General features: G+C 33.1%; 2 protein-coding genes across 2 annotated transcripts; both read right to left on the bottom strand.

The window, feature by feature from the left end:
* topi (matotopetli) lies at positions 1 to 5829 on the bottom strand. The gene is made up of 4 exons (XM_072536460.1): positions 4294 to 5829; positions 3118 to 3250; positions 1916 to 2115; positions 1 to 675 (listed from the first exon to the last, which is right to left on the bottom strand). The coding sequence occupies exons 1-4, from the start codon at positions 5767 to 5769 to the stop codon at positions 511 to 513; spliced, it is 1974 nt and encodes a 657-aa protein (XP_072392561.1). The 5' UTR covers positions 5770 to 5829; the 3' UTR covers positions 1 to 510.
* Positions 5830 to 7086: 1257 nt separating this feature from the next.
* Positions 7087 to 8585, bottom strand: AP-2sigma (adaptor protein complex 2, sigma subunit). Its single transcript, XM_072536459.1, has 3 exons — positions 8364 to 8585; positions 8113 to 8262; positions 7087 to 7810 (listed from the first exon to the last, which is right to left on the bottom strand). Exons 1-3 carry the CDS (start codon positions 8364 to 8366, stop codon positions 7535 to 7537), a joined length of 429 nt encoding a protein of 142 aa, XP_072392560.1. The 5' UTR covers positions 8367 to 8585; the 3' UTR covers positions 7087 to 7534.
* Positions 8586 to 26442: the final 17857 nt, after the last annotated feature.

The raw sequence follows: 26442 nt of genomic DNA, 5'->3' as shown, positions 1-26442 counted from the left end.
TTATAAAACTCATCTAATAAATTTACATATATTTTTTACCAATAATAAAAACAACAACAAACTAAATTATCAAATATTTCAAACGTATCGATTGAGGCCTTATAAACTGTACTAAATAAGTACAGGAATAATCATGAAATGCTGTGAACTGGTTAAAATTCATTTTGTTTAGAATTAAGACGAAATCTTAATTCTAATCATCTAATTCTAAAACTAATCGTCAGAGACGAAAATGCCACTGAACCTCTAGAAATAATACGAACAAGCTGGCTTTTGCTGAGAATATCAATTTTGAAACCCCAAAAAAGATGCAAAGAAGTTTGCTACTCCTACCCCGGCCTTCCACTTAAAATCCCCCCACGCAGAGGGAAAATTGAAAAGATCGGCGGGTAGAAGCAGCAAAATTTAGCTTGTTCGTCACATTTTCTCAAAATCTTCGCAAAATCTCTCTGACTGCTGGGCTATCGGCTACGATAAATTAAATTTAATAAGAAAAAGTTATATTGTAAACTAAATTACAACGGTATCTAAATGTTGAGTTCTGAGATGCTTATTCCGGTCTCCTTTTTGTCTAAATTTCCTTCCGCAAACTTGACAGGGATATGGACGTTCGTCGGTGTGGATTCTTCGATGGTTGTTCAAGGCGTCTGCTCTAAAGAAACGTTTGTCGCATATCTAGGAATAAAACATGTATAAAAAACATAGAATATATGACGTACAATCCGGTCAGTTTAGATGTAAAAATAGTGATCAAATAACAAAAATTTCCGAAAAGCCAAATATTTCTGAAAAAATTCAAAGAATCCCTTTTGAAATTAGCTTAAGATCGTTCTGATGATGTTTCAAAGGCTCTTCCTGAACGTATTAATTTTGAGTATAATTTAGTAGCTGCTGATGCAAAATATCATGACAGTTGTTACAAATCTTCCTTAAAACCTAATACGGGGGGTCAAATTGGCCGTCCACAAGATGAAACTGTAAACTCTGGGATGGAGAAACTGCGATATTTACAGAAATTGATTCCACACCTCAAACAATATTTATGAAAGGAACTCGCTTTCTTCTTGCGGTTTATGAAGCTCCAAAAAAAATTACTTGCGTTGATAACTACCGATATTTAACTTTTGTAAAAAATATGCGAAACAAGAAACAAGTACAACTATCATGTCTTCCTTCAACATCGGCATCTGCTATTCAACACTAGTATCGAGTATACTATCAAGTTCAAACATGACTAGGCAATCAACTGAATCTAGAAGACTAGAATTTGGAAATTGATAGATAATATTCTGAAACCGATTAAAACTATACTCCCCCCTGCTCCAGAAAAACTCCTCAACATCATTTTTTTACAACTGTAAAAAAGGTTGTAGCCAAATGTGGCTGTAAAAAAAGTTGAATTGCTGTGTTTTCCAGCGTGTATCAATTGCCAAATGTTCAGTTGAGTACAACAGAGGAAGATTCTTGTGATTTTAATGAAGAGACCAATGACCAAAGATCAAAGGGGAAGAAGAAAAAATCGAAGAAGACTTGACTGTTGAAGTAGACATTCAAGAGCATGAATCCAATAGTTAACCCAATAATCAACAGCAATATCAATAATCAATATCAATAATAAAGTAATATGTAGAGCTTGACGGGTATTGCTTCCTTAAATTATCCTAAAATCGACAGGATAGTCAGTGAAGTAGGCCTACAGGGCAAACCACCGTAAAAGAATGCGCCTAGTTTAAGATCTACAACTTTGGTTTAAGGTTTTTTTTTATTAAACTTACCGTGTTCGAAAATTTTTGTTATTTTAAATGTCTACATTGACTGGAGTAGTAGGAACAAGAGAAGGATAAGTGTGTCTTGACTCGACATTTTGACAATTAATTATAAAGTGAAAAACAGTACAATTAAATCTACGACTTACGTCACAAACATATCTCCTGTCGTTAGTATGTATCAACCTATGTTGATAATAAACGGAGCCCGTTAAAAAACATTTATTGCAAACGTTACATTTGAAGGGCCTTTCACGTGTATGGGCTTTCCGTATATGATCTTTCAAATCAGGTCTGATGGTGTATCTGGCTTCGCAACCTTCGTGAGGACAAGCGAAAGGTTTTATACCTAAAAGTGAAACATTTTTTGTTTGGGCATTGTTGTAAAAACCGTTTAATGTTTAAAGGCTAGGACGACTACTCACACTGTTTGTCCGTTAGGATAACTCTTAGCGCCACCTAGGAAAAAAATCTGAACTATTGACTGACATGAATAAACTTATCTAACAGATTAACTGTAAGAAGTTTATTTGCCGAGTAAAAAGTTATATGGAAAATAAATTGTGTTTATTGTAGTCTCTTATTATGTTGTAGGTTATCGCAAAATCAAAAATATAACCTAAATATTGTTGTTTATTAAGGGTGAGAGACATGGATCCCGTATTGGAAGATTTAATGAAATCAAAGAGTATGATATTACTTAAATGTTTAAAAACTTAGTGCGAGATTATATTTGAAGCAGAATCGACCATTTTTATCATGATAAAGACTTTTTTAAGAGATTTAGATTAAGTAAACCGACAGTGATCTATATTCTGAGAATATATTGTAAATATTGTTAATAAAAGATATAAACGTAAGTATTCCACCTCTTTTTCTTCACTTAGTTTAGGCATTCAATGATTTCATAATCTTGATAATTAAAAAAAATGGATTAATTAACGTTTTCCAAGAGATATTGGTGCTATTGATTAAATAATAGCAGTCTAGGATTCTGTAATGAAAAATATGCACATGGTACCTAGGTTGTCCGATTTTTTACTGATTATAGAATACATTAAATTGTAAAAAAACACTAAGATTAAGTACACAAAATATCCTGAATGTAGCACAATTTTAAGAAAAATTTCAGCGATTTTCCGAAAGTAACTTATTTATTATGAAAGTTGTACAACAGACTAAAACGTCATTTTGTTGTCGTCCTAGCCTTAAATAAGAGGAAGTCAGAAAAAATTGAGTGGAGTGACTCTAGATGGCAATCGATTAGATCCACCGCAGCATGGTGACGGCAAAATCACTGGTTGCTAATAAAAAATTAAATACAAAAAGAAAAAATTTTATAAAATGTTACCTTGATGGAATCGCATATGTTGCCAAAGATGGGAAGTTTGCGAGTAACTTCTTCCGCACGTTTCGCAAACGTATGGCTTTAATTTCTGATGCGTGCGACTATGGATTACCATGTCTTTAGCACTATGGAGGACCTGAAGTAAAATATAGATAAATTTTTATATAAAGAAAACGATTCTTAACGATTTCTTTTAGCTTTCATTAGGAATTTGTTGTAAATTCTTAATAAATAAATATATGAAAGATTACAAATCGCGCTCTTCCGTATGCGTATGTCCGCATGGAAAGAAGAAAAAAAGAACAGTGTGAATGTTTTATTATGAAAAAAATGGTATCTCTCGATTTTATAAAAAGGAAAACAACGATAAAAGATCTCAAAGTACAAAAAACTACAATAAATGATTAAATATTTATATAAAAATCGAAGAAAAACCATTATATGAGAAAAAGTTTAAAAGTTTCCAAATATAAAAAAAAAACTTGAAGAAGGGACTATTAATACCATCTGATGAGCCTCAATATAGATCGAAAAGTGGCATAGTATGAACAAATAGTGAATATTCAGAGAGAAAACGATTTAAACTTAGTATTTTTAAAATCTAATACTCGCGGAAAAAAGCTGGCAAAAAGGAGAGTAAAAGCAAATTATGCTAGAAAAAGTGTTAAGAATACCAAAAGAGATATGACCTAGAAAATATACACTTAAAGACCAAAAGGGAAGTGAAAGACATGACTTTATTCAGTAGTGACAAAGTCGCTACTGGATAAAGAACAAGTTGGACCAAAAAAGATCTTAATACAAGTCGAAACATAGCATAGTGTGAACAAATAGTTTACATTCGGAGAGAAAATACCTAATCTTAATATTTTTTAATCTAAAAGCCGCGGGACAAAGCAGACAAAAAGAAAAGTAAAGAAAATGAGTGTGAAAGACAGGACTAGGGCACTACTGGATAAAGAATAAGAGACCAAACAACAGATCACTACCTATATGTACAGAATTGGGATATTTTGAACATATATCTAACCAAAATATAATTAGAAAATACATAATTTTCATCTCCTAATATAAAAATTTGTAGAAAATTATCAGGTACTACATCCACCACTTAATTCTTTCAAAATAAATAATGTTACCTTAAAATAAAATCATCTAATATTGAAAAAGAGTTATTACCTGACCACAGATATCACAAGTGAAATTCGAAGTATGTTCTGTTCGTCGATGCTCCTCCAGATCAACAACAGTGTCGAACACCTGGACGCACCTTTCGCATTGATATTTAATCCTATTGTCAACCGCCAGCATAATTTTTTTCGACCTAATACAAGACTCTTGCGCCGATTTCTTTTTTCTTCCTCGTTTCTTTTTTTCAGCTATATTCACTGCTGTGTCGCCATCGATATTTTCTTTGTCTGCCTCTATTTGGCCATTAATTGTGTTCGAAGGTACATTTAAAGTTTTGAAAACATCTTCAACCAGCTTATCTAGTATCTGTTTATCGGTATTTGTGTCTAAATTGCTCACCTGTTCTTTGTCGTTTTCGTCAAGGTTTGTTTGTATCTTCGGTGTATAATGTTTCCTTTTGATTTTGTGCGTGTACAATAATTCGTGCGATTTAAATGTCCTGTCGCAAAACTCACAGTACACCAGCTTTGGTAAATAAAAGGGACTCATGTAATCCGAACATTTTTTCATCCAATGTTGAACAGCAATGACATAAGATTCAAAAACTTTTGAACATTTGACACATTCGTAATTCTTGTCAGTTGTGTGCATGTTTTGATGCATCAACAAAATGTTTTTATCGGTGTAAATTCTGTTGCAAAACTCACATTGTAGAAGGATTTCTGTTAGCACCTTTTCTATGTCCGTGTTTGAATTATTTTCTGCAACATCGGCAGTATCCGTTGATTGATTATTTTGATAGTTTGGTTTCACTGTTTCGGTGCAAGAAGAAGTATGGTAATTGGCAGCTAATGATGAGGAGAATACCTGCTGGCATTTGTTACATTTCCATACTGATATATCACTACGGTAAAATTTAGAAATATCACCTGATTTTTTGCAATGGTTCTCTCTATGAATCCGGAGACGATTGTCACTGATAAATTGTTTATTACAATGCTCACAAACATTTTCTTGTGCATTTTTATGGCTCAACTGATGACGTTGCAAATTATTTTCACTAACAAATTCTTTATTGCAAATTTCACACACATACGTAACTCTATTTTCAATGTACACTTCTTTACCTTCGGATTTTAGGACTACTTTTTCTGCATTAAATTGGCATTGGTGTCTTTGATATTGGTATTTAGTCGGAAAAATTACCTCGCAATTTTGACATCTTATCATAGTAGGAATATTTAAGGCTGAATTTACATACGTTACAGCTTCACTTGGCTCCTTGACCTTGCTCCATTTAGTTACGCTTTCGTCGTTATCGAAGGATCGAAAAGCTAATTTAGATCCATCTTTTGGAGTATCCAACACGTTCGAGCCAAACTTTACTTGTACTAAAGAAGGAACTCGTACTTTTGATATGAGTTCTTTGGTGATTGAATTAAATTCATACTGAAACACTGAAATTGCAGTATCTTCGACTACTTTATATAAGTTAATAGTCCTCGTTTTATCAAGTCTGTTCATTTTGAAAAGTACCTACTTGAATGGAGATTTGCAAAATATTTCTTTCGACAGCATCAACCATTTATTTGGAAAACAAAGTAATAATTATTGTTTGTTACTAAGTAAACTATTGATGTTCAATTATTTTTGGTTTTTTCAAATAAGCAGAGATTCTACTACGAATAATATGATTTCAATTTGAATTAAAATTGACAGTATTTACGTAAATTCGAAACAGGCTGTCCAATACAAACCTTTGACCAATTAAAATTAGCGTCATTAAATAATGTTTCATGATAATAGTTTATTTATATTTAAATACCTTAAAGAAATAATTTATTTAAAAACGACTGATCTTTGAAGCAACATTTATATTACTTAATAAGCTCTACATAAATAAAAAAAATTGGTGGTTTATAAATATACGTATGTATGGTTGCATACCTGACGGTGCAATTATTTGAAAACTAATATTTTTTCCTAATATATTTCATAATTTTTAATTATATTGATACCAAAAGGTATAATTCTCCTTATAGATTCTACTATTAATAGATGTTTAAATGTATTTATGATTATATTCGAATAATTCAATTGGAATCAATATTTGTTTGCTTTTCTGGAATCTTTTTGTTAAGTGTTAGTAATTTAAGATAAATCTTTTTATTATCATTTAATGCCGTAATTGTTGTTTAAGTGTACATGCAATTTTTAAAAATGTCCTAAAATCAAATTTATTGTTCTTTTGAAAACTTCTTAAACTAAAATAAAGTTTTTCTCAATTTGTTTTATATGTATTAGCGCAATGTCTTCTATATTAAATATATGAATGCTGACTGCATTGTCCTTTTAAAATAATATTTTTTTTCGATGATCATCAATTATTTTTTATTAAACCAGCCGTTTGCACTTTTCCTTGTATTATGCAACACGTAATACACTAAATACAAATCAAATTTTCTATTTTTTATGCTCAAACTTTATCTTTCTACTTTCTTTTCATTGCTATCTCCACGTAAGTAATATGCTAAATATGTTTTTACACGTATATTTGGTATTTTAACCTTTTGAACTCTTGAAAATTTGGGAAACTAGAATCTGTCCCTAGAGGGTTTTGTTTCTCTATTTTTGTATCCCTAACCGATTTTACTCGGTTTATGTATGATTTTCCTACTCTGCTCTATTAACAGGCATTTTCCCCCTTTTTTGTTATATTTTACTTTACATAGCTTAATTTTCCTTAAGATTTTCCAAATAAAACCTTATTTTTTTATTAATACTGTTCTGATTTTCCCTTTCTCACAATGTGTACTTTATATAATCGAAACATCAACACCATTTGCTCTTATTTACTTTATTATTCATTTATGTGTGAAAAATAATAAAAAAACCTGTACAATAAACAAGTAAATGAAGCATTTTATTTGTCTTATTATAGTTTATATATTTCATTAAATTTGGAGATATTCCATTTTGTGTACATTTTATCTAATAAAACTTGGTTTAAAATATCTCTTCATTTAACAATTTGAGACGTTAAAAATATATTTTCCTTAAACTAAACATAAACATTAAAAAAACATAATAATATGGAATATTTCGATACTAAGTATGTCATAGAGTACTTTACACTTATCTTAACCTGATCTAGCTTTTAGCTCTGCATTAACTATCAGTAAAATGATAATTTAGGTAGATACAATAACACACATCCAACATAAAGGTTCAGTTTACAGAAGATCAAATGCTACTGATCAGCATCCATTCCGAATATCAACAAAAACAGCTATTCTAGGGAGTTTAACATCAACAGTTGCTTTAAAACTTTTGTTTGGGAAGTCTCTCTGATTTCTCCAGCTAGGAACATTTCATCGACCACTGTATATACTTTATAAAAGTTAAAAACCAAATCTAATTCACATACATTGTGGAAATATTCATTAAGAACTTCTACAAAATTGTGTATTGCTTCTAGATAACTCAGATTATTGTCATTTACATCCACACATATGCAGAAGTAGAGCCCGGCATATCTTCTATATACAATTTTGAAGTTACGAAACTGAAAACAAAACAAAAACAATTATAAATACTCTACAAAACACAACTATTATAAAATTAAAAGGGAAAATCACCAGTGATATAAAAATATCTTTAAGCACTATATAGTAACAATAAAGTTTTTATTTATTAAACTTACTATAGTAGTTGTTAAAGAGCTGTTTATTACATTTACAAGATTGGAGGCTCCTTTAACTTTGACTTGCAAGTAAAACTTTTCATTTCAATATTTAAAATAGATTTTGTAAGGATATACCAAAGAATGTTTTTATAATAAAAGTAAAAGAAATAAATATATCATACCTCAACAAAATTTGTGTGCTTGGCATCCCTAACAGTAACCACTGCATGAACTTCTTCAATCAGTTTCTGTTTCTCATCATCATCAAAATTCATATACCATTTCGCTAACCTGGTTTTTCCAGCTCTGTTCTGTATGAGGATGAACCGAATCTACAAAACAACATTCCTGATTAGATATCAGTTTGGTAGGCGTTTACTGAAGAATTTAGTTGAAGAATAAATGAGTATTAAAATATCTATAAACATATTACCATTATAAATACTGTTTGTAAGTCTGAGTATATTATTATATGAGTATTATAAGTTATCTATTAATTCTACTAATACTATCTACTGCAATTAACTAGCAATGAAATGACAGATGCACAAGTAACAACATCAACACCAAATTGTAAAGATAGTTCTGAAGGTTTTTTTAAAATCGTTGATCCTTGTGGGTGACACTCGACCTGATTACACCATAAATTTGACACTAACCACAGCTCATAACGGGAGTGACATTATCTGACAGGTGGCAGAAGATCAGTATTTGTGACACCTACATTTTATAAACAAATGGGCAAAACATAAAGTATTGTGTTAGGTCACAGCACACAATACAATATTGATGCAAATGTTATATCCGAATGTAAAAATTAATAATTATAGAAAAAACGGAATGAAATTTTTATTTAATGGCTCACTTTTTCCTGTGCATGGAATAAAACAACTAGACCAATCACAATGAGTTAATCATTTCCACGTTTTAATTTGTATTCTGTGGTTTCCAAAATTAACTTTTTTGCATGTTTGAAATCGTAAATAATTTAGGTAATTAAGTAATATTAGGATTATTAGTAATATAAATATATTTTAAAGCTTTTTGTATACTATCAAATTATCAACTATGAACAGTGACAAAAGTAAAATTTAAAAAATATTCATTAATTTCATTGGCTGATCTAGCAACGACAAGTGACAGTGAGCGTATCAGTTGTCATAAAGACTTTTCAACATAATTTAATTTCAAATTTAAAAAAAATATTTTGTTATTAAAGTTATTTTAGTGTTATAATTAAAAAGTAGTAAAAAAATGATAAAATCAATGCTATACATAATTTTAAGTGCGCAGTGATGCTTAGATTTGTAGAAAATGTTACATTATTTTAAATGTAAGCAATTACAAAAGTTTATAACCGATTAATTCGCTTGGAATATTGCTTTATTCAGTATGTTTTGTTACAATAATTAATACATATCTATTTTAGATGTACCTGGTAGATCTAGAAAAGTTTAACGGCAGCATGGCAAGGAGTAGATTCAAATAGATATTGTAAGAGGTTTATGACTGGTGATATGAAAGACTTCAAGGTAAGTGTTTATATTTTTGGCACTATAAATAATTACTGCAACTCAACAAATAATTGCTTCTGCATTTTGCAAGGCGAAACCAACGCAATCAATAATAATTTATCTGCAAACTGATTCTAGTAATATTTTTATGTACTCTTAGAGAATATAATATGTAGGTATCATTTCTTCAGATCAATTTGTGCTAGTATATGATTATGTATTTGGTCGCTTTTATATTGAATTACTCAATATGTGTATTTATTCACCTTTGAGTGATTCACCTAGATCCTCCTACCATTGAGTGGTTAGAGTACTTTGTTCAAAAAATTAAGTGTGTTACTATTTGTGTTAGTATCACTTGGTAGAGTTTCTTGTTGTTTTGTTATTGTTGTCTTCGATGTGTATTATATCTGAGTCAAACCTCATTTGACTGTTTGAAGCTCATATAACTACTATGGAAGCACTGTCTGTGGAAGAGAATGCATTTACTTGAATTACTTCTAATACAGTTAATTTTAAACTCAAAAAAATTGTAAATTGTATGTATAAGATCATTTACAAGCAGAAGAACAAACTGCACTATCATGCCTATGCAGAAGGAATAAGAGTCCCTAAAATTAATGAAAGGGTATAGTACAGTACAGGGGAGTACAGTAATAACAATTTCAAGGTTCAATTTCACATACTGACAAGAGATAATTGGAAATACAAGCATTAAAGCAGTAATCACCCAAAAAGCACATATTTTTTTACCTTTCGAATTTGGATGTAGATACACAGCGTGAAGACATATTTTCAGTAGTAGATACGAAATTGAATGACTTTAAATTTCATTTATCATGTTAAATTTGGTTAATAATCTTCCTCAGAAGGTTTGTCAAAGAATGTGTCTTCTGTGTTTGTATCGCAGTCCCATGTTAGTGTATATATGACAAATATTTTGATGTCCCTTCCATTTGTCTTCATCTCTAGCATTAAGATTCTGTCTTCTACTGAAGTCCATTCAATGATGTACTTGCCATGAACTGAAGTTTATTTTAATAGCTGCATCTACTTTTGCCACTTTTAATTTTTCTACTTCTTCCCAGAAGTAAATTTATTCATCTGTGTAATATTCCCTTGATGTTCTTTTTACAATATAGAATTTGTGGAATTCTCTAAATCTCAAACATGATCCATAGATTAAATATTTCTGCAAAAGAAGATTTTAACAAATCGCTATAGGAAATTTAAAAAATCTTTCTCTCTCGCAGAAGCTTGTGTTAAAAGTAATGACTGGTATGAAAATTTCATAAACTCTGTGTTGTTCATTTTTAATATTGTCTTTGATTGATCATACAATAGATGAATGTTTTTGTTGGGGGGTATTCTCTTGATGTAAGAATTTTGTTGATTTTGTCAGTGAACCTTTTAAGTAAGGAAGAAGAGCTTTTGTATGATAAGAGTCTGACTCTTTAGGTTGAGATTGAGTGGGAGATTGATATCTGTGGATGCTTCTATTGATGTGGTTTACGCGGTAACTGTTTTGGATGAGGTCTTTTTTAAAACTAGAGAGCTTAGCGAGTCTAGTTGCATCATCGCAAAGGAGTAATGACTGAATTAATTTTTGAAGGTGTATGATGAGAGTTAGCATGCAAGTAACGATTGGTATGGCTGGGTTTTCGATAAACAGAGTGATGAAAACCTTAGGATTGGTTTTTCTTGATGATAACCTCGAGAAACGGTAGGGATGAATCAGTTTCCACCTCCATCGTGAACTGGATACTAGGATGTATACTATTCAGATGGGTTTGAAAAGACACCAAAGAATCCCTGCCGTGGGGCCAAATGACGAATGCATCGTCAACATAAAATATAGTAGTCAACATGTGGGTTTGAGTAATAATGTGGATAGTGCTCAGGTCTCAAGTTCTTCTATAAAGATATTGGCAATTACTGGAGATAGTGGGGAGCCCATTGGGGCACCATTTATTTGTCTGTAGAATAGATTTTGGAATATACAAATACTTGTTGGACATACAATGTTTAATGAGAGATCAGTGGTCTTGCTGGATACCTACTGTATTTAGTTTTCAGAATGTTTAAAGTTTCAGATATAGGAATGTTTATCAAGAATGAAAAAATATCAGAACTTACTGGAATGTCTGATGGTGAGATAGGGTATTGTTTAAGAAGTTCGATAAAATGAAAAGAATTGAAAGAACTGATGGTCTTATATCGAACATAAAAAGCCCTGAATCATGGTAATGGACCTTAATCTGTCTATCAGAAATACTGTTGATTTCACAGAGATTGAAAGGTTTAACAAACAAACGTAGACGTGACCAGATTTGTTTAGTGTGTATTCCAATGCTAAATGATACTTTGATGATATTTTCCTATATGAAAAACAGTTTATAATTTTTTAAATTCGAATTTTAATTTAGAACAGTAAATTTTTGAAACGTGTTACGTTTGTTTTTATATTAAATTATTGTGTGATCATAAGAAAAATATGGGTGGCCACAGTCATATATAAAAAATACGTTAAAAATTAAGATTGACATTAAAAATTTCTTATAACAACACATTACAATACCATTCGTCGCTGGAATGGTACGTTTTTTTTTTAATTATTCAACTATACTAAGACAAGTTCTTGTTAAACAAAAGGCACTATTAGATATTCCAACAGTCTTGTAGCATTGTTGATCGATATATCGATTTTATTATGCTCAGGTTAGAAGAAGTTCTTTCACAAGTCCAACTTGTTGCAGAAATTGTCGCAAATTTTACCATTAGTTGGTTAAACACTGGAAACATCGATTTTCTATTAAGCTAAAACATCCAATCGAGCTAGTCGAGAGCTTTTGAAGGTGGATTTTGTTTACTTTTTCTTGTTTTTAAAAGTCTTAGTTCAGCTTCTAATTCTGAACAATTAAAATCAAAATGTTCTAATGTTTATTTTAAATCTTGATTTCCTAGCCCATCTATATTTAACGATATGATTTAGCCTACCGGATAATTTTTTTTATTCTTTTAAATTATCTTTTATTGTTTTTAAATTTATCTTTTAATGACTGAATCATTCGGTCTAAAAGCGGATAAAATACAAAGATTTATCGTTGACTGTAAATGCATTTCCAGAATTATTATCTATTCTAGTATAAACTTTACGTTTTCTCGGAGTTTCAAACGTCAATTTGAAGCTTATCACAAGTGTTTTTATTTGGAATAAATATCAAATATGTATGATTCGATCCTTAATTCTTCCAAAGCAAGCGCCAAGTTTGAAACTTCTTCTATAGCTTAATAAATGTCTATGACTGGTGATTAAACGAATTTGATAATTTTGACAGCCATTAGATTTTATTTGGTGTAATAATCCTTTACCATTAGATTTAGCTTTTACATCAGTTGCATCATTAACTGTCTCTTTAATAGCTTATATAATTGCTCCAAACTAATTTTTGACCACAGCAACTGCCTCAGTCCGATAAGCCCAACGTGTTTAAGATAAATATTTCAACGGTTTTAACCTTTAAATTATATACAACCTTCACAATCTCTTCAAAAACAGTATGCCTGCCTTCAATATAAGAATAAACCAATTGTGTAACACCAACAAAATCGAAAATCTTTGTATTTTCAATACGATTAGCCAAGTGACTACCAATGCTAAAGTAAGGCAATGAGCATAGCAATAAATATCCAAAATTTAAATATTTTTCTCTTTACATCTTTTCTGTACATCATTCTGACATCGCTGAAGCTCTGCCAAAGCATAGGGGAAGGTGTTGTACCTTTTGTATGCATGTACCTTGGTCCACTTGCTAAGTTGTTCGTTGCTAATACTACTACAAAGAAAGGATTTAACGGTTACCGGCAATAGCTAATTGTTCCCACCAGTCATAGAGGGCGATAAAGTGCTATTTGAACGTTATGAATGAATATTTGGACAGATTTGGATGACCAGTGTTGTTTATGTTTATTTTGGTGTAGCTGTGTAAAAATTTAGTTTATTTTAAATCTGCAATCATCCTATCTGATGGTAAGTAATTTGTACTCAATTTTATAATTAAAAATTGTAGTTTACATTTTAAAAGCGGGGATAAAAGCGGGGACACAAATAACAACAGGATTTATAACATCAAAAGGATTAAAGCAAGGATGTTGCTTGTCTCCCACTTTATTTAAAATATACCTCGAAAGTGCTTTAAAAAGATGGAAACAAAAATGCAGGACAATGGGGATACCGCTCACCAATACTATGGTATATACGCTTAACTTTGCAGACGATCAAGTAATAATGGCTCAAGATTATGACGATTTAAACTATATGGCACGAAAATTAATTGAAGAGTATGATATATGGGGTCTAGAAGTAAATAAAAAGAAAACCGAATACCTGTGCATTGGAGCAGAACAAAAAGATCTCATATTAGACGATAACACTACGATAAAGCACTGCTGTGACTACAAATACCTAGGTATCACTATTTCACAAGATGGAACATTAGACAAAGCCATAAGAGAGAGAAATACGTCAGGGAGAAAAGCCATCACAATGTTAAACACCATTTTATGGGACCAATCCATCAGCAAAGAAAATAAAAAGAGGATATATGAGACTATAGTAAAAAGTATCACTTTATACAGCTGTGAGGTATGGCCACTGAAAGAAAGAACACTGTCAACGCTGAAAGCGACGGAAATGGATTTTTGGAGAAGAGCCGCAGGAAGATCTAGAAGAGAAAGGATTACCAACGAACGCATTAGAGAAATAATGGGAATCAAACGAACAATCACAGATGACCTAACAACAAAACAACTTATCTGGTTCGGACACTTACAAAGAATGGACGAACAACGAATGCCAAAAGAAATACTAAAGTGGCAACCAGAAGGAAAGAGAAAACGAGGTAGACCGAGAAAAAGTTGGAGCGAAGGAATAAATAAAGAACTGAGAGAGAGGGCCATAGAAGAAGATCTATGGAACAACCGGTCTAAGTGGCGATTGGAAGTCGGAAAACGGCGGAGAACGTTATAAACCGACAAGTAGTAGTAGTAGTAGTAGTTTACATTTTTATTTGTCAGTTTTTCTTAAAAGTAGCAGTAGAAAAAGCTCTCAATGGCGAATTTTCCATACGGGAAGCTTCTCGCTGTTATAATGTGTCTAAAACAACACTTATTAGGCACATGACTAAACATACAAATTTAGAAGGTACGGCGGAGTTTTGTTATGAAGCGAGCAATAAAACTCAACAAGTTTTTTCAATTGAAGAAGAAAATAGTTTGAAATATTATTTAATAACAGCAGCACGACTTCACTATGGCTTGACAAGAATGGAGGTTCATCACAAGAAAGGATGGCTAAGATATTTCCAAATGCGTTACACAGTAGAATTATCACTTCGAAAACCGGAGCCTACAAGCCTAGCAAGATCCACCTCGTTTAATAAAGCCAATTTCAGCTTATTTTTTACAAATTACAAGAAAGCTCTGTCTCGAAATGAATTTTCGCCACACAAAATTTGGAACTGTGATGAATCTGGTTTTACAACCGTTCATGTCCCTCCTAAAATAATTGGTCCAAAATGCAACTATGATGGTGTTTCCTAGAGTACATTTCAAATTCCATATGTTGAAAGGAGCTCCTGTAGGCACAGTTGGAGGTGCCAATTCATCTGAGTGATCTAATGAGTCACTTTTTTTGCAGTTCCTGGAGCATTTTAAATGTCATGTACAACCATCTATTAAAGACCCAGTTATTTTACTTCTTGACAACCATGATAGTCACGTTAATATACCAGTGATTCAGTTTTGTCAAAACAATGGCATAATATTGGTTACTTTCCATCCTCACACAAGCCACAAGCTTCAGCCGCTCGATAGGACTGTCTTTGGGCCATTAAAAACATATTACAATACAGCTTATAGTGAATGGATGCTTATGCACCCAGGGTAGCCTATAAGTATCTACGACGTTGCAGAGTTAATAGGGAAAGCGTTTCCAAAAGCTTTTTGTCCATCGAATATTCTTAACGGATTTGAAGTATCGGGATTTTATCCCCTTAATGAAGACATATTCCAAGAACACAAATTTCTCACCTCTTATGTTTCGGATCGTCCACTAGAAAACAACAACAATAGTGTTAATGCTCAATCTGAAAGTACCGAGAACTTTGATGTTCAATCTAAAACTTCAAATGGTTTATGTGATGTTGTAGCCTGTTCAAGTGTTGCTGTAGCTAATCAGACCGAAAACTATTGTAGTATTCTAAATAACTGAAAACAAATTAATTCTCCTTCGACATATGTTGCTGTTACTCCAGAAATGCTACGTCCATTTCCTAAAACAACCTCCCCGAAAAAAGGTCAGTGGCGGAAGACCACGAGGGAAATCTCGCATATTGACAGACACTCCCGAAAAATATGAAATATCACAGTTAAAAAAAGTAAAACCAACTACTCTTAAAATACTAAAAGGCAAGTTTTTGGAGATTCTACGCAAAAGAGTTTATCAAAAAGAAGAAAAACTTTTATTTCTCAGGACACCAAGAAGGAATTATCATCAAGTTCAGAATCCGAAAATGAAAACTTATCCCTTAGCAGTGAAAGCGGTGACGAAGAAAATTGGAAGGATCATATTCAAAGAGAGGAAGAAAACAACACTGCTGGAGAACAAGTTTGGAAATGTTGATTTAAGAGCTGGCGACTTTGTATTGGTGAAAATTCAGGGAAAAAAAGGTTCCGTTATTATTTAGCTGAAATAATACGTTGTGACAACGAAAACGAACTAAAATATTTACGTCGGTATAAAAACACCGATAAGTTCTTCAATGATGCAACTACAAGCTTTAATTTTCTCGAAGAAGATGTAATTGCAAAATGACCCCCTCCAATTTACGTTAGTGGAACAGCTCGTCAAGCTCAAATGTTGAGATATGGAATAAGTTTTGGACAATATGACGTTGAATGACCACAAATATGTTTAATTTTGCTTTTTTTCTTTAAAAAAATAATTTTAAGAGTTTCGTTTGAATAAAATTTAGATCTGAAAGAAGCAGTTTATTTATGCTTGTCGAAAATGTTAACCATATTTACTATTTTCATTTTTATGCATTTTAGGTTGTGATATAACTATCTTTTTACATAATTTTGGTAACTGAATTAATGTTCCAAGGTACAAGACCTAATTGTACCTCGGTTCATTCTACACCAAATTAAAAATGATTAAATTTTTGTCTTAAACATATTTCTTTAAACCTTTTAAATACATTGGTGCTTAAGAAATATATTGCTAATTTGCTATGTTAAATCTCAACTCAATACGTTAAATAGCAAAATAGTTACAGGTCTTAAAAAAAAAGTGTCCCAAGTTACAACACTCTCCCCTACAGTTTCAACATCGTCCCAGAAATATTCATATAATGCAAAGTAGAATTTATTATCTCAAACATGGTTTCTGCATCAGTTAAATTTAAACATTTCAATGTTACTAGCCTTTCAACTGGAAACGTGCACAATAGCAATCTGCTCATGGCGAGTGCTATCAGAAGTCTCATCTGCAATCACCAAGAGAAGGTGCTCTTTCACTTCCTTCTGAATCTCCCTTGCATTTTTGAAAGAACGTAAAATATCATTTTGGATGTAGTTACTAAAATAAGTTTAGTTTTTTGGGACGGATTTCAAGTATGTATGTCTTAAATGTAAGGTCATATTTTTTAAGAAGTACAATTTATTTTGGGAAACAATCCTTTTTCATTGCTTTCTTCCGTTTCATCATGACCGTGAAAAGGTTTTCCACCTTGTACTAGAACTATAATTATATCAATTAGTTTCTTCATATAATCTTAATCTTTTGTCGCTGCTTTTCTCTGGCTTTCAGTTCAGCCCTTTTTTCTTTTGGATTTGAAGATCTACGGACTTATTCACCTTATAACTCGAAGTTTTTGTGTTAAATTCATAGCATTTTAAACCGTTCTTTAGCATTATTCCATGATGAAAATCCACTGGAAATGAACGCAGTCTGTATCAATTGCCGTTTAGTACTGTCGTTCATACCAAAACCTCTGCCAAAAAACAGAAAGCTACATTTTTTGTTGGACTATATTCCAACCATTTTAAGTTGGAATACCAGGTAGGTAAAAACAACCACCTTCTAATGTTTTTCCCTTTGGCTGTTATTTTGACTGGAAACTGTTCTAGTTGTGGTTGGTACGGGCCTCTTATTCTAGATCTTTGTAATCTTTCTTTTGGTAATTCTAAGCAAGGGTAATCGGGCACAGTATTATGGTTTCCTATCATGTTTGAAGGGTGTTCCCTAGCCTTTTTTAACTAATATCATCATCATCAGTGGTGCTACAGCTCTAGTTGAGCCTTGACCTTCCCCAGTCTATTTCGCCAGTCGTTTCTGTTCATCGCCAACCGTTGCCAATTTGCCGCGCCGATTTTCCTTGCGTCCTCGTCCACACCGTCCCTCCATCTCAGTCGTGGTCTGCCTCTACTCCTATTTCCCACTGGGACCGATAATAGAGTTCGTCTGGGTGGGTAATTTTCATTTGCTCTTGACACATGTCCAGCCCATCTAAGCCTACCTATTTTTATGACGGATATTACATCTCTACCATTTACTATTTTTTTATACTTCTCGTACAATTCGAAATTATATCGCCTTCTCCAAATACCATTCTCACAGAATGCGCCCATTATTCTTCTTAGTATCTTTTTAACTAATGTACGGCTATCTAATAGAGATATCTGATTGTAACACTAAATCATAAATGAATCCGCAATAAAAACATTTAAAGTTATAAATATTCTAGAGTATTAGGTATAGTAGGTTAATTTCAGTAATCAGAGTTAACATGGACGTTAAAGATTGCTAACCGAAGAAAAATAGATGCCTTGGGATGTGGGCTTAAAGAAAAATGTTAACGAATATTATACATAAAACGTCGAACCAAAATTTCAATTATAAAGCAATTAAAAATAAATCAATCTTATCTCAGATACTTCGGATACTTAGCAAGAAGAAGAAAATAATTATTTGATTATTTTAAATTATTTTCTTAGCTGTAAGCACCGCCAATGGATAATAAAGCGTGGACTGTTCTATATTTCTTAAATAGACACTTCACCACCTAAAAAAAGCCACGTTTGCCTTTAATTAAAAAGTGCGGCTAATGAAGAAACAAATAGCATCTCTTCAGATCTCTTTTACCCAAAGGGACCGCCTGTCGCGGTAATTTTTTAAATTTTGTCACAGGAAGCGTTAGAAGGCAGTTCATCAAACGACTGACATGCGATATTTGTGACACACCCCCGTGTCCTTTACTCGCAGCATGGGTTGTTCCGAACGTTGGACCGGCAAGGAGTGTTTGAATTAGCAAGAACTTTTTTGCCTGGCAAGATCGATTTCAAAATTTGTAGAATTAAATAAAAATTCATGCAAAAAAATATCTATAGGGGAACGTTGTAATTGGAAATGGTCACAGCTTGCTTCTTGATAAAATACAAATGACAATGAAAAGAAAAACAAAGAATTACCTATTGAAAGTTTGTAGTTTTCTCATACGTGTTTCATAATTGGAAAATTAGCTAATTCACCTACTTTAAGCATTTTCTGTTCTTAACTTCTTAATTTTTCCACAGTTTCTTCTTTTCATAGTTTTTTCCTATTTCTATTATGCTGGAATTAGTTTTCCGTTGTTATCCTTGATAAATGTTGATAATTATACTGATTTCATAGAATGTTTTTACTTCGTGGTATATCATGATTTTATTTATTTATTTTTTGTGAACTATTCTTTTATATTTTTACATAAACCTTCCTTTCTATTTTGCTTCTGTACCTATATCTTCTGGTTGTAAACTGATTTTGTTTACAACCCTGTAATTTTCAAAATAGAATATTTCCTTTGTTCATTATTAAATTTACTCCACTGTCACTGTCTAAGTTGACACAACTGTCTGTTAGAAACTTTCGCGGAAGAAGTATGGTGTTTTAATAAGAAAATTTGTCTCAGTGATTGCGAAACTAACAACTTTGTGTAACAACGCATATTATCACATATTGTACCTACCTGCTTCTGTTACCTATAGTACGTAGAGAAATAAAAGTTAGTTTCAAGTTACTCGTATTCTTTACGTACCATAGACAATCAAAATAATACAGTTCACTCAAAAACCTCAGAGAATAACGGCGGGATAGGTTAGTAGAAGATTAAAAGCACGTGAAATCGCACATAATTCCATCTCAAACGCCGGCACTTTCTCCATCTTCTTTACTTATCACATACAGAAGTATACGCGGATCAGGACGTAGACACTGCTGCTGGTTTAAGAGCATACAAGATTGGAAAGATTTGCTGAAAAAGAGCCAAGACAGAGGAAAAATTGCCAAAATTGTTGCCGATCTCGGCAATCGATCTCGAGGACTGGATCCGAAACAGTCATGAGCGATATTGGGTGAGAATCTCAAAACATACACATGGAAAAATATTCAATAGTGAACCATGTACAAAAAGAACAAAGGAACTGGCTCCATATGGGCAGGAAAAAGCTGAGAATAGTAACAGGAGTGTTGGCCGAGCACGCACCAGTAAGAGAATTCCCGAATAAAATATAAAAATACTAAATATTGGTTTAGGATATTTCTTTACAATTTAATAATAATTATATTTCGGGTATTGGCGTCATATAAACTTATAATTATTAATATAAATATATAATTACATACATAAATACATAAGTTGTCTTCTTCCGATAAGAAGGCATCATCATCATCAGTTTCTTCATATAAGCTTTTTGTCAATTGTCAGATGAAATTTTTGATATGGAGTCAGATAATAGTTGACGAATATCTTGAAGTTTAAATGTTGTATTATTTCTCGTGACATATCCCTTCATTTAAGCCGATTAAGTCTTATGGGGTTAATCGAGTAGGGCACAGAAAAAGTATTTTCAAACTTTCAGAGAAGCACTATTTAGTATTCAGGTTATGATACAGAGATGTCGGCCATCCCGTTTATATGTATTTTATTGACTTTAGGAATGCCTTTGACCTATTAAAACATACCGAAACGATAGCCATTCTTCATCAGGTAGGTATTGATGATAAAGATCTACGTATCATTAAAAATCTTTACTGGCATCGACGTGCAAACATCAGGATTGACCAGGATAATTCTGAAGAGCTTCAAATACGAAGAGGAGTAAGACAGGGCTTTATTTTGTCCCCACTGATATTTAACATAACTCCGCCTGCAGTTTTGTTGGGTGGATCGAGTAGCTCACCAGAACTGTGGCCGATCTCAAGCCCGGATAAAGAGGAGGTCTACAGCCAGGTTAGCACTCTACTAATAGACTTTAAAACCATACAGCTCATAAAAACAGGATAGAACATTCCTGTTCCGAGGCATTACGACGACTAAAGCGAGAAAGAGGACAACCAATTTATGAAAACGATAAATATACTTCGCATAGGTTCTTTTAACGTAAAGTCTCTAAACACAAGAGAGCAGGAAATTACAAAAGCTTATTGCTTATTAAGAGGAAGAAGAAGAAGAAGATATTTAACATCTATTTGGAGTTCGTTTTCAATAAAACATTGGTTAGTGTTCAATGTGGTATCAAAATTAAAGAGATCAATATTGAAAATTTGAGGTATGCGGATGATGTTGCAAATGACTCGGTGTTAATTGCAAATAGTTACGAAGAACTTCAACATCTGATGAATAGGATTGCCACAACGTGTGATTAACCCAGATAATCCTGACATAAGAAATAGTATTAAAACTGCAATTTTTTGTTATTAATATGTTTTATTTGGAACACTTGAATACATTACTGTAATAATATTGCAAAAAATCGCAATGTACACAAAAAAAATTAGCGTCCTACATCTAGGACGTCAGGATCAAGCACTACCATTTGTGTGGTAACTCACAAAGCAGCGTACATGGATACCAACATCACATTTTTGACATCTTGTAGTTGTTTTTTTATGGCAGTAGCGACATCTAGTTTGTTTTTCTTGATCAATCACATAATGATGCATTCCTTCGAAACGAGAATCGGCATTTTCTCTTCGACTTGGCCGTCCACAAGAAGATGAAGTCGCTTTTGTATAAAGCTGAAGAAGTGAAGTTGCAATGCGTCGTCGAAAAGCTAATTGGTCCAAAGTGCCCTGATTGCTTCGATGTAGTTGCCAAGCATTCTGTATAGCCAAATCGATACAGTGAGTAAACAAACAGAAGTACCACTTTTTTCCTCTAATACCAGTTCTATATAAACCTACGTTTTGATCGCATCGATCTACGCCGCCCATATTTCGATTATATAATTTTACCATAAATGGTTGAGGAACAAGTATCGTTTTTTTTTCTTGTCGCGAATATCGCTTTACTTGATGAATAGGATTCGTACCAACTGCGTTCGAGCAGAGCGATACAACACTATTATCGTGCCAGCTGACAATTGTCAATTTCTTATTACCGTCAAACTTAGCATCGTACGAACCTCTTTTGTCTTTTTGTAACTCCTTTGCCGATTTCAGCGGATTTTTTGGTATTCTGTTACTTCTTATGGTTCCTGTTCCTCTGATATTTTTTTCTGTCAGCATTTCAAATAAAGGCATTGTACTAAAAAAATTATCAAAAAATAAATGAAATTTTTTCAGCTCCCACTTTGATCTAAGAATGTCAACATAACTGAGTACCACACCTACACCGACACCAAAATCCTTGTATTTAGGCGATACGTGTGTTGATGCTCCCTGGTATGGCTCAAACCACGTTACGTACCCATTTTTGTTACATCCAACCCAAAGTTTATATCCCCATCTTATCGGTTTACCCTTTATAAACTGTTTACAGCCGTGACGGCCGAAATAAGGAACCATGGCTTCATCAACACTGTGGTTCTCTTCTAAAACTGCATGTTTTAAAAAATTTTGATTTAGTAACCTAAAGAGAGGTCTAATCTTACTGAATTTATCAGAATGATCCAAATTATTATTATCGGCTATATGCAGAACGCTCATTATAAAATCAAACCTATCCCTAGCAAGTGCCCCAGAAACTAAGGAATTACAGACGTCTCTATCCTTTTCCCAATACATCTTCTTCCTTGGGTATTGAGCATAACCACTAAGAATAAGAATTCCTACGAATGCTTTGATTTCTTCGATACATATAGGCTTATTTTTCTTATTTTTCATACTTGCATATCTATTGGATTCGACAACCAGTAAATCAAAAATTTCTTCATCGAACAACTTCATGAACCAGTCTATGGGAGTATCTTCTGTATCAATATTGAGATCATTATCCTTTGACCAATCAAGTATTTCTGCTTCCTCTGAGGTGGTTGCTACTTCAGACCAGTGGTATTGCCGTGGAATTTTCAAAACTTTCTCAGATTTAACAGAATTTGATAATGGAATATCATCATCCGAGTCTGAGTCAACCGAACGAAGTACATGGATTTCAGCTACTGTTCTCAACATATTTGAAGGCAAATTATCCGGAGACACGTTTTCTTCATCACCAGAATCCTCATCTGTTTCAGCGGCATCTTCCGGAGGTAAGAGAACTATATTAGCTTGAGAATGAGGAAATTCATCTTCTTCTAACATCTCCAAGACCTCATGTAAAGAAAAACCCCTGAAACAATAAAAGCAGTATGTTCATAACACTATCAACAAATTCTTTTGGGCTAAATACTAAGTAAAATAAACAAAGAAATCCAATGATTACAATAACTACTCAAAATTATAATTTTCATGCCATAATAGTACATAATCCTGACATCCTACATGTAGGACGGTCAAATTTATCACCACCTGGCAGCCAACTGGCAAACATTTTGGATAAAATTATTTCACGATTTGGAAAAATGAACACTTATATACAAATAACATCATAAAAAAGTATATTTTATCAAAAGTTTAATATTCATTTCTTACCTTGCAAATCTGATTCCATGCTCAGCCATATTTTACGTTTTTTACAACCGCACCACAAGTAGACGTTTCAAGCGATAGGAACAAACTAAACAACAATGGGACGATTTGTCCTTGAGTAACATTTTGTGATAGACGGCGTTATCAAATTTAAACAGGGCCGTGTTCAAAAATTATTGAAATTAGCGTCCTACATATAGAACGTCAGGGTTATTAGGGTTAATATTTTCTGAAGCTAAACACCACAAACAAAAAGGTGATGGTTGCCAGTAAAACGCCAATACTGGAGAGAACCAGTGGTTTTAATCTAAATGAGAACTGGGACATGTTATATTACGGGACAAGATATTAGTGTAGATTTAACTATCTTCTTCTTCTTCTTCTTTTGGCATCATAACCCTGGATGGGTCTTTGCCTGTCTGGCTATGTCCTTCCATTCAGATCTCTCTTGTGCCCTTCTTCTCCATTGTCTTATGTTCATTGTTTTCAGGTCGTCTTCCACGTCATCCAACCATCTCGTTCTGGGCCTTCCTTTTTTTCGCCTTCCTATGGGCTTCAATTGTAACATTTTCTTTGTTGTTTTTGCATCGTTTTGTCTCTGCACATGTCCCAGCCATGACAGTCTTTGACTTTTCACAAATCTTACAATGTCATAACGTTCATTTAACTCATTAACCTCGTCGTTTCTCCTGATTCTCCATACTTTCCTCAGTATTTTTCTCTCGAATGTCCTGAGTTGGGCTTCATCTTTTTTCGTCATTACCCAAGTTTCACATCCATAGGTTACTACGGGTCTAATCAGTGTTCTGTAGATAGTCATTTTGGTTCTTTTGTCTAATAATTTCGATGTCATCAATCTTTTATTAGCATAGTATGTACGATTCCCGCTGGAAATACGTGCATTAATTTCGCTACTTACGGAGTTCTTCTGATTGATTTCTGTGCCGAGATATGTAAAGGCATCCACTCATTCGATAGTATAGTTGTCTATTGTGATATTATTTTCATTGTCAGTTATTCTTTTGACTGTCATATACTTCATTTTTGCTTCGGTTATTTAGAGCCAACTATCATCAAGGAAAAATACAGAGGATGTCTTGATCCCGCGAATAACAATTATTCCAACGGAATTACCATTCGGTTTTAACCGTCTACAATTTCCCGTGCATTTGACTTTTGCAATGACGATAAACAAATCGCAAGGCGAACCGTTAGAAGTTTGAGGAATTTACCTGGAGTTTTCATGATTCGTGCATGGATAATTATTCGCTTCGCGTGTCTGAAAACAATCATCGTTGTATATTTAGACACCGCAAAAAAAACAAAAATATTTTTTATCAGAAAGCATTAAAATGGTTCAACTTTTTTCATACATAATTTTTGTGAGGATTTTTTTTTGGTTTTCTGTTAATTTTTAGTTATTCAACTTTGACACATTATTTAATTCTAAGGCAGTGCGAAGTTCGCCTTGTCAGCTAGTACCTATATAAAAGCAGAAGAAAAAGAATGTTTACATATTAGGAAAATATACTAATTTTTGTTTTAATCCTATTTTTGCTCCATCCTATAGATTCTCGTTTACGTAATCTTAATTTTTGTATCGCTAAACATATTGCACATAAAACCATCAACTGATGGTTATTTCTTCGTACTTACCGAGTAGCAAAAGAAAAAATTCTAAAATCGAACGAGTTGAAAGTTTAAAAATGGCGAGACGCGCAGTCTAGCTCATTACCGAGTGTAATGGTCCAGTACGTCGTCATAAAGAAACCGACACAAGCCCTAGCGCCAGATGATCATTTCTAACCTTTCACATCAATTATGGATCTCCTGTCAGTTGCCATTTATCAACGACATTCACATCCGCGCCTTTATGCACATGAATGCTTGGATTTGTTTTATTTCGGTGATTGTTACAAGAAAATTATTTGTACCCCGTGTATATACTGACAGATATAAAAGAGGTTTCGTATTGAATTCATTTAGAACTGAGAAAGTCCTAGTTTTGGGTACCGAGTAAAGTTTTATAATAGTATATTTCAACATTCTTGACTATTGTAATCATAGGCGTGGCCAGTTTTTTTAGTCTGGGTTTCAATGTTGAAAATCGGACCCTACCCCCCACCCCCATACTTTTTTTATTTCTAACAATCCTTGTCTAACCTTTCTCTCTGTTGAGAGCTTGAGAATTTCTGATATAGCCATACCGTTGCTATATTGTACTGGTATAGATTTTTAATAAATGTCAAATATCACGATATTGGGTGTTTATATATTTCCACCGCTTCCCGGTACAACCGTGGGTAGTACTGTGAAGTTTTGTCCAGCATCTGCGTTTCTTCAAATAAGTAGTATTCGATGTTCTCCGCTTCCCAAAGCGTGTTCGGCAACGGCAGATTTGTCAATATGTCCTAAACGACAATGGCTTCTATGTTCATTTATCCTTGCGTTTGTGTGTCGTTTCGTGGTTCCCACATATACCATTCCACATGTGCATGGTATTCGATATACTCCGGCCGTTGCTAATGGGTCGCGTTTGTCTTTCACCGATCTTAAACAGTCCTTGATTTTCTTTGTAGGCTTGAAAATAACAGTTTTCAAACAAGTTAGCTGTGAACTAAAGGATTCTCTTCTTTGAATCCTTTTAGTTTTAATATTGGGAGTGAGGAGTATTTCTGTGAAGAACGTATTTAGCTTAGATGTGGTGTATTCAAAGGTAACAACTGGTACAGGTCCCATATCTTCATTGACTGATGTACCATGAATGGAGTCATTTAAAGAATCGTCAATTTCAGAGCTAACACCTTGGTATTTTGGAGAATGTTTAGGAAATACATTTTTGATCCATTTAGCTGAAGATTAATTCATCTGTTCTGCAGAAGTACTTTGTTCACTTTCTGCACTTTTCTTCTGATTTGTGGAAGTGTTTGAGTCTTTATCTTTTTCATTTTCATCATTGGGATTTTCAAGTTCTCATAGCCTTATCTCAAACTTTAGAAAGTATTGGTCCAAAGACGGTGCGTCTTATCGAGCTTCTTCTTCTTCTTAAG

Source organism: Diabrotica undecimpunctata, chromosome 6, assembly GCF_040954645.1.
Source record: "Diabrotica undecimpunctata isolate CICGRU chromosome 6, icDiaUnde3, whole genome shotgun sequence".
Classification (NCBI taxonomy): domain Eukaryota; kingdom Metazoa; phylum Arthropoda; class Insecta; order Coleoptera; family Chrysomelidae; genus Diabrotica; species Diabrotica undecimpunctata.
This window is presented reverse-complemented; position numbering and strand designations above follow the sequence as displayed.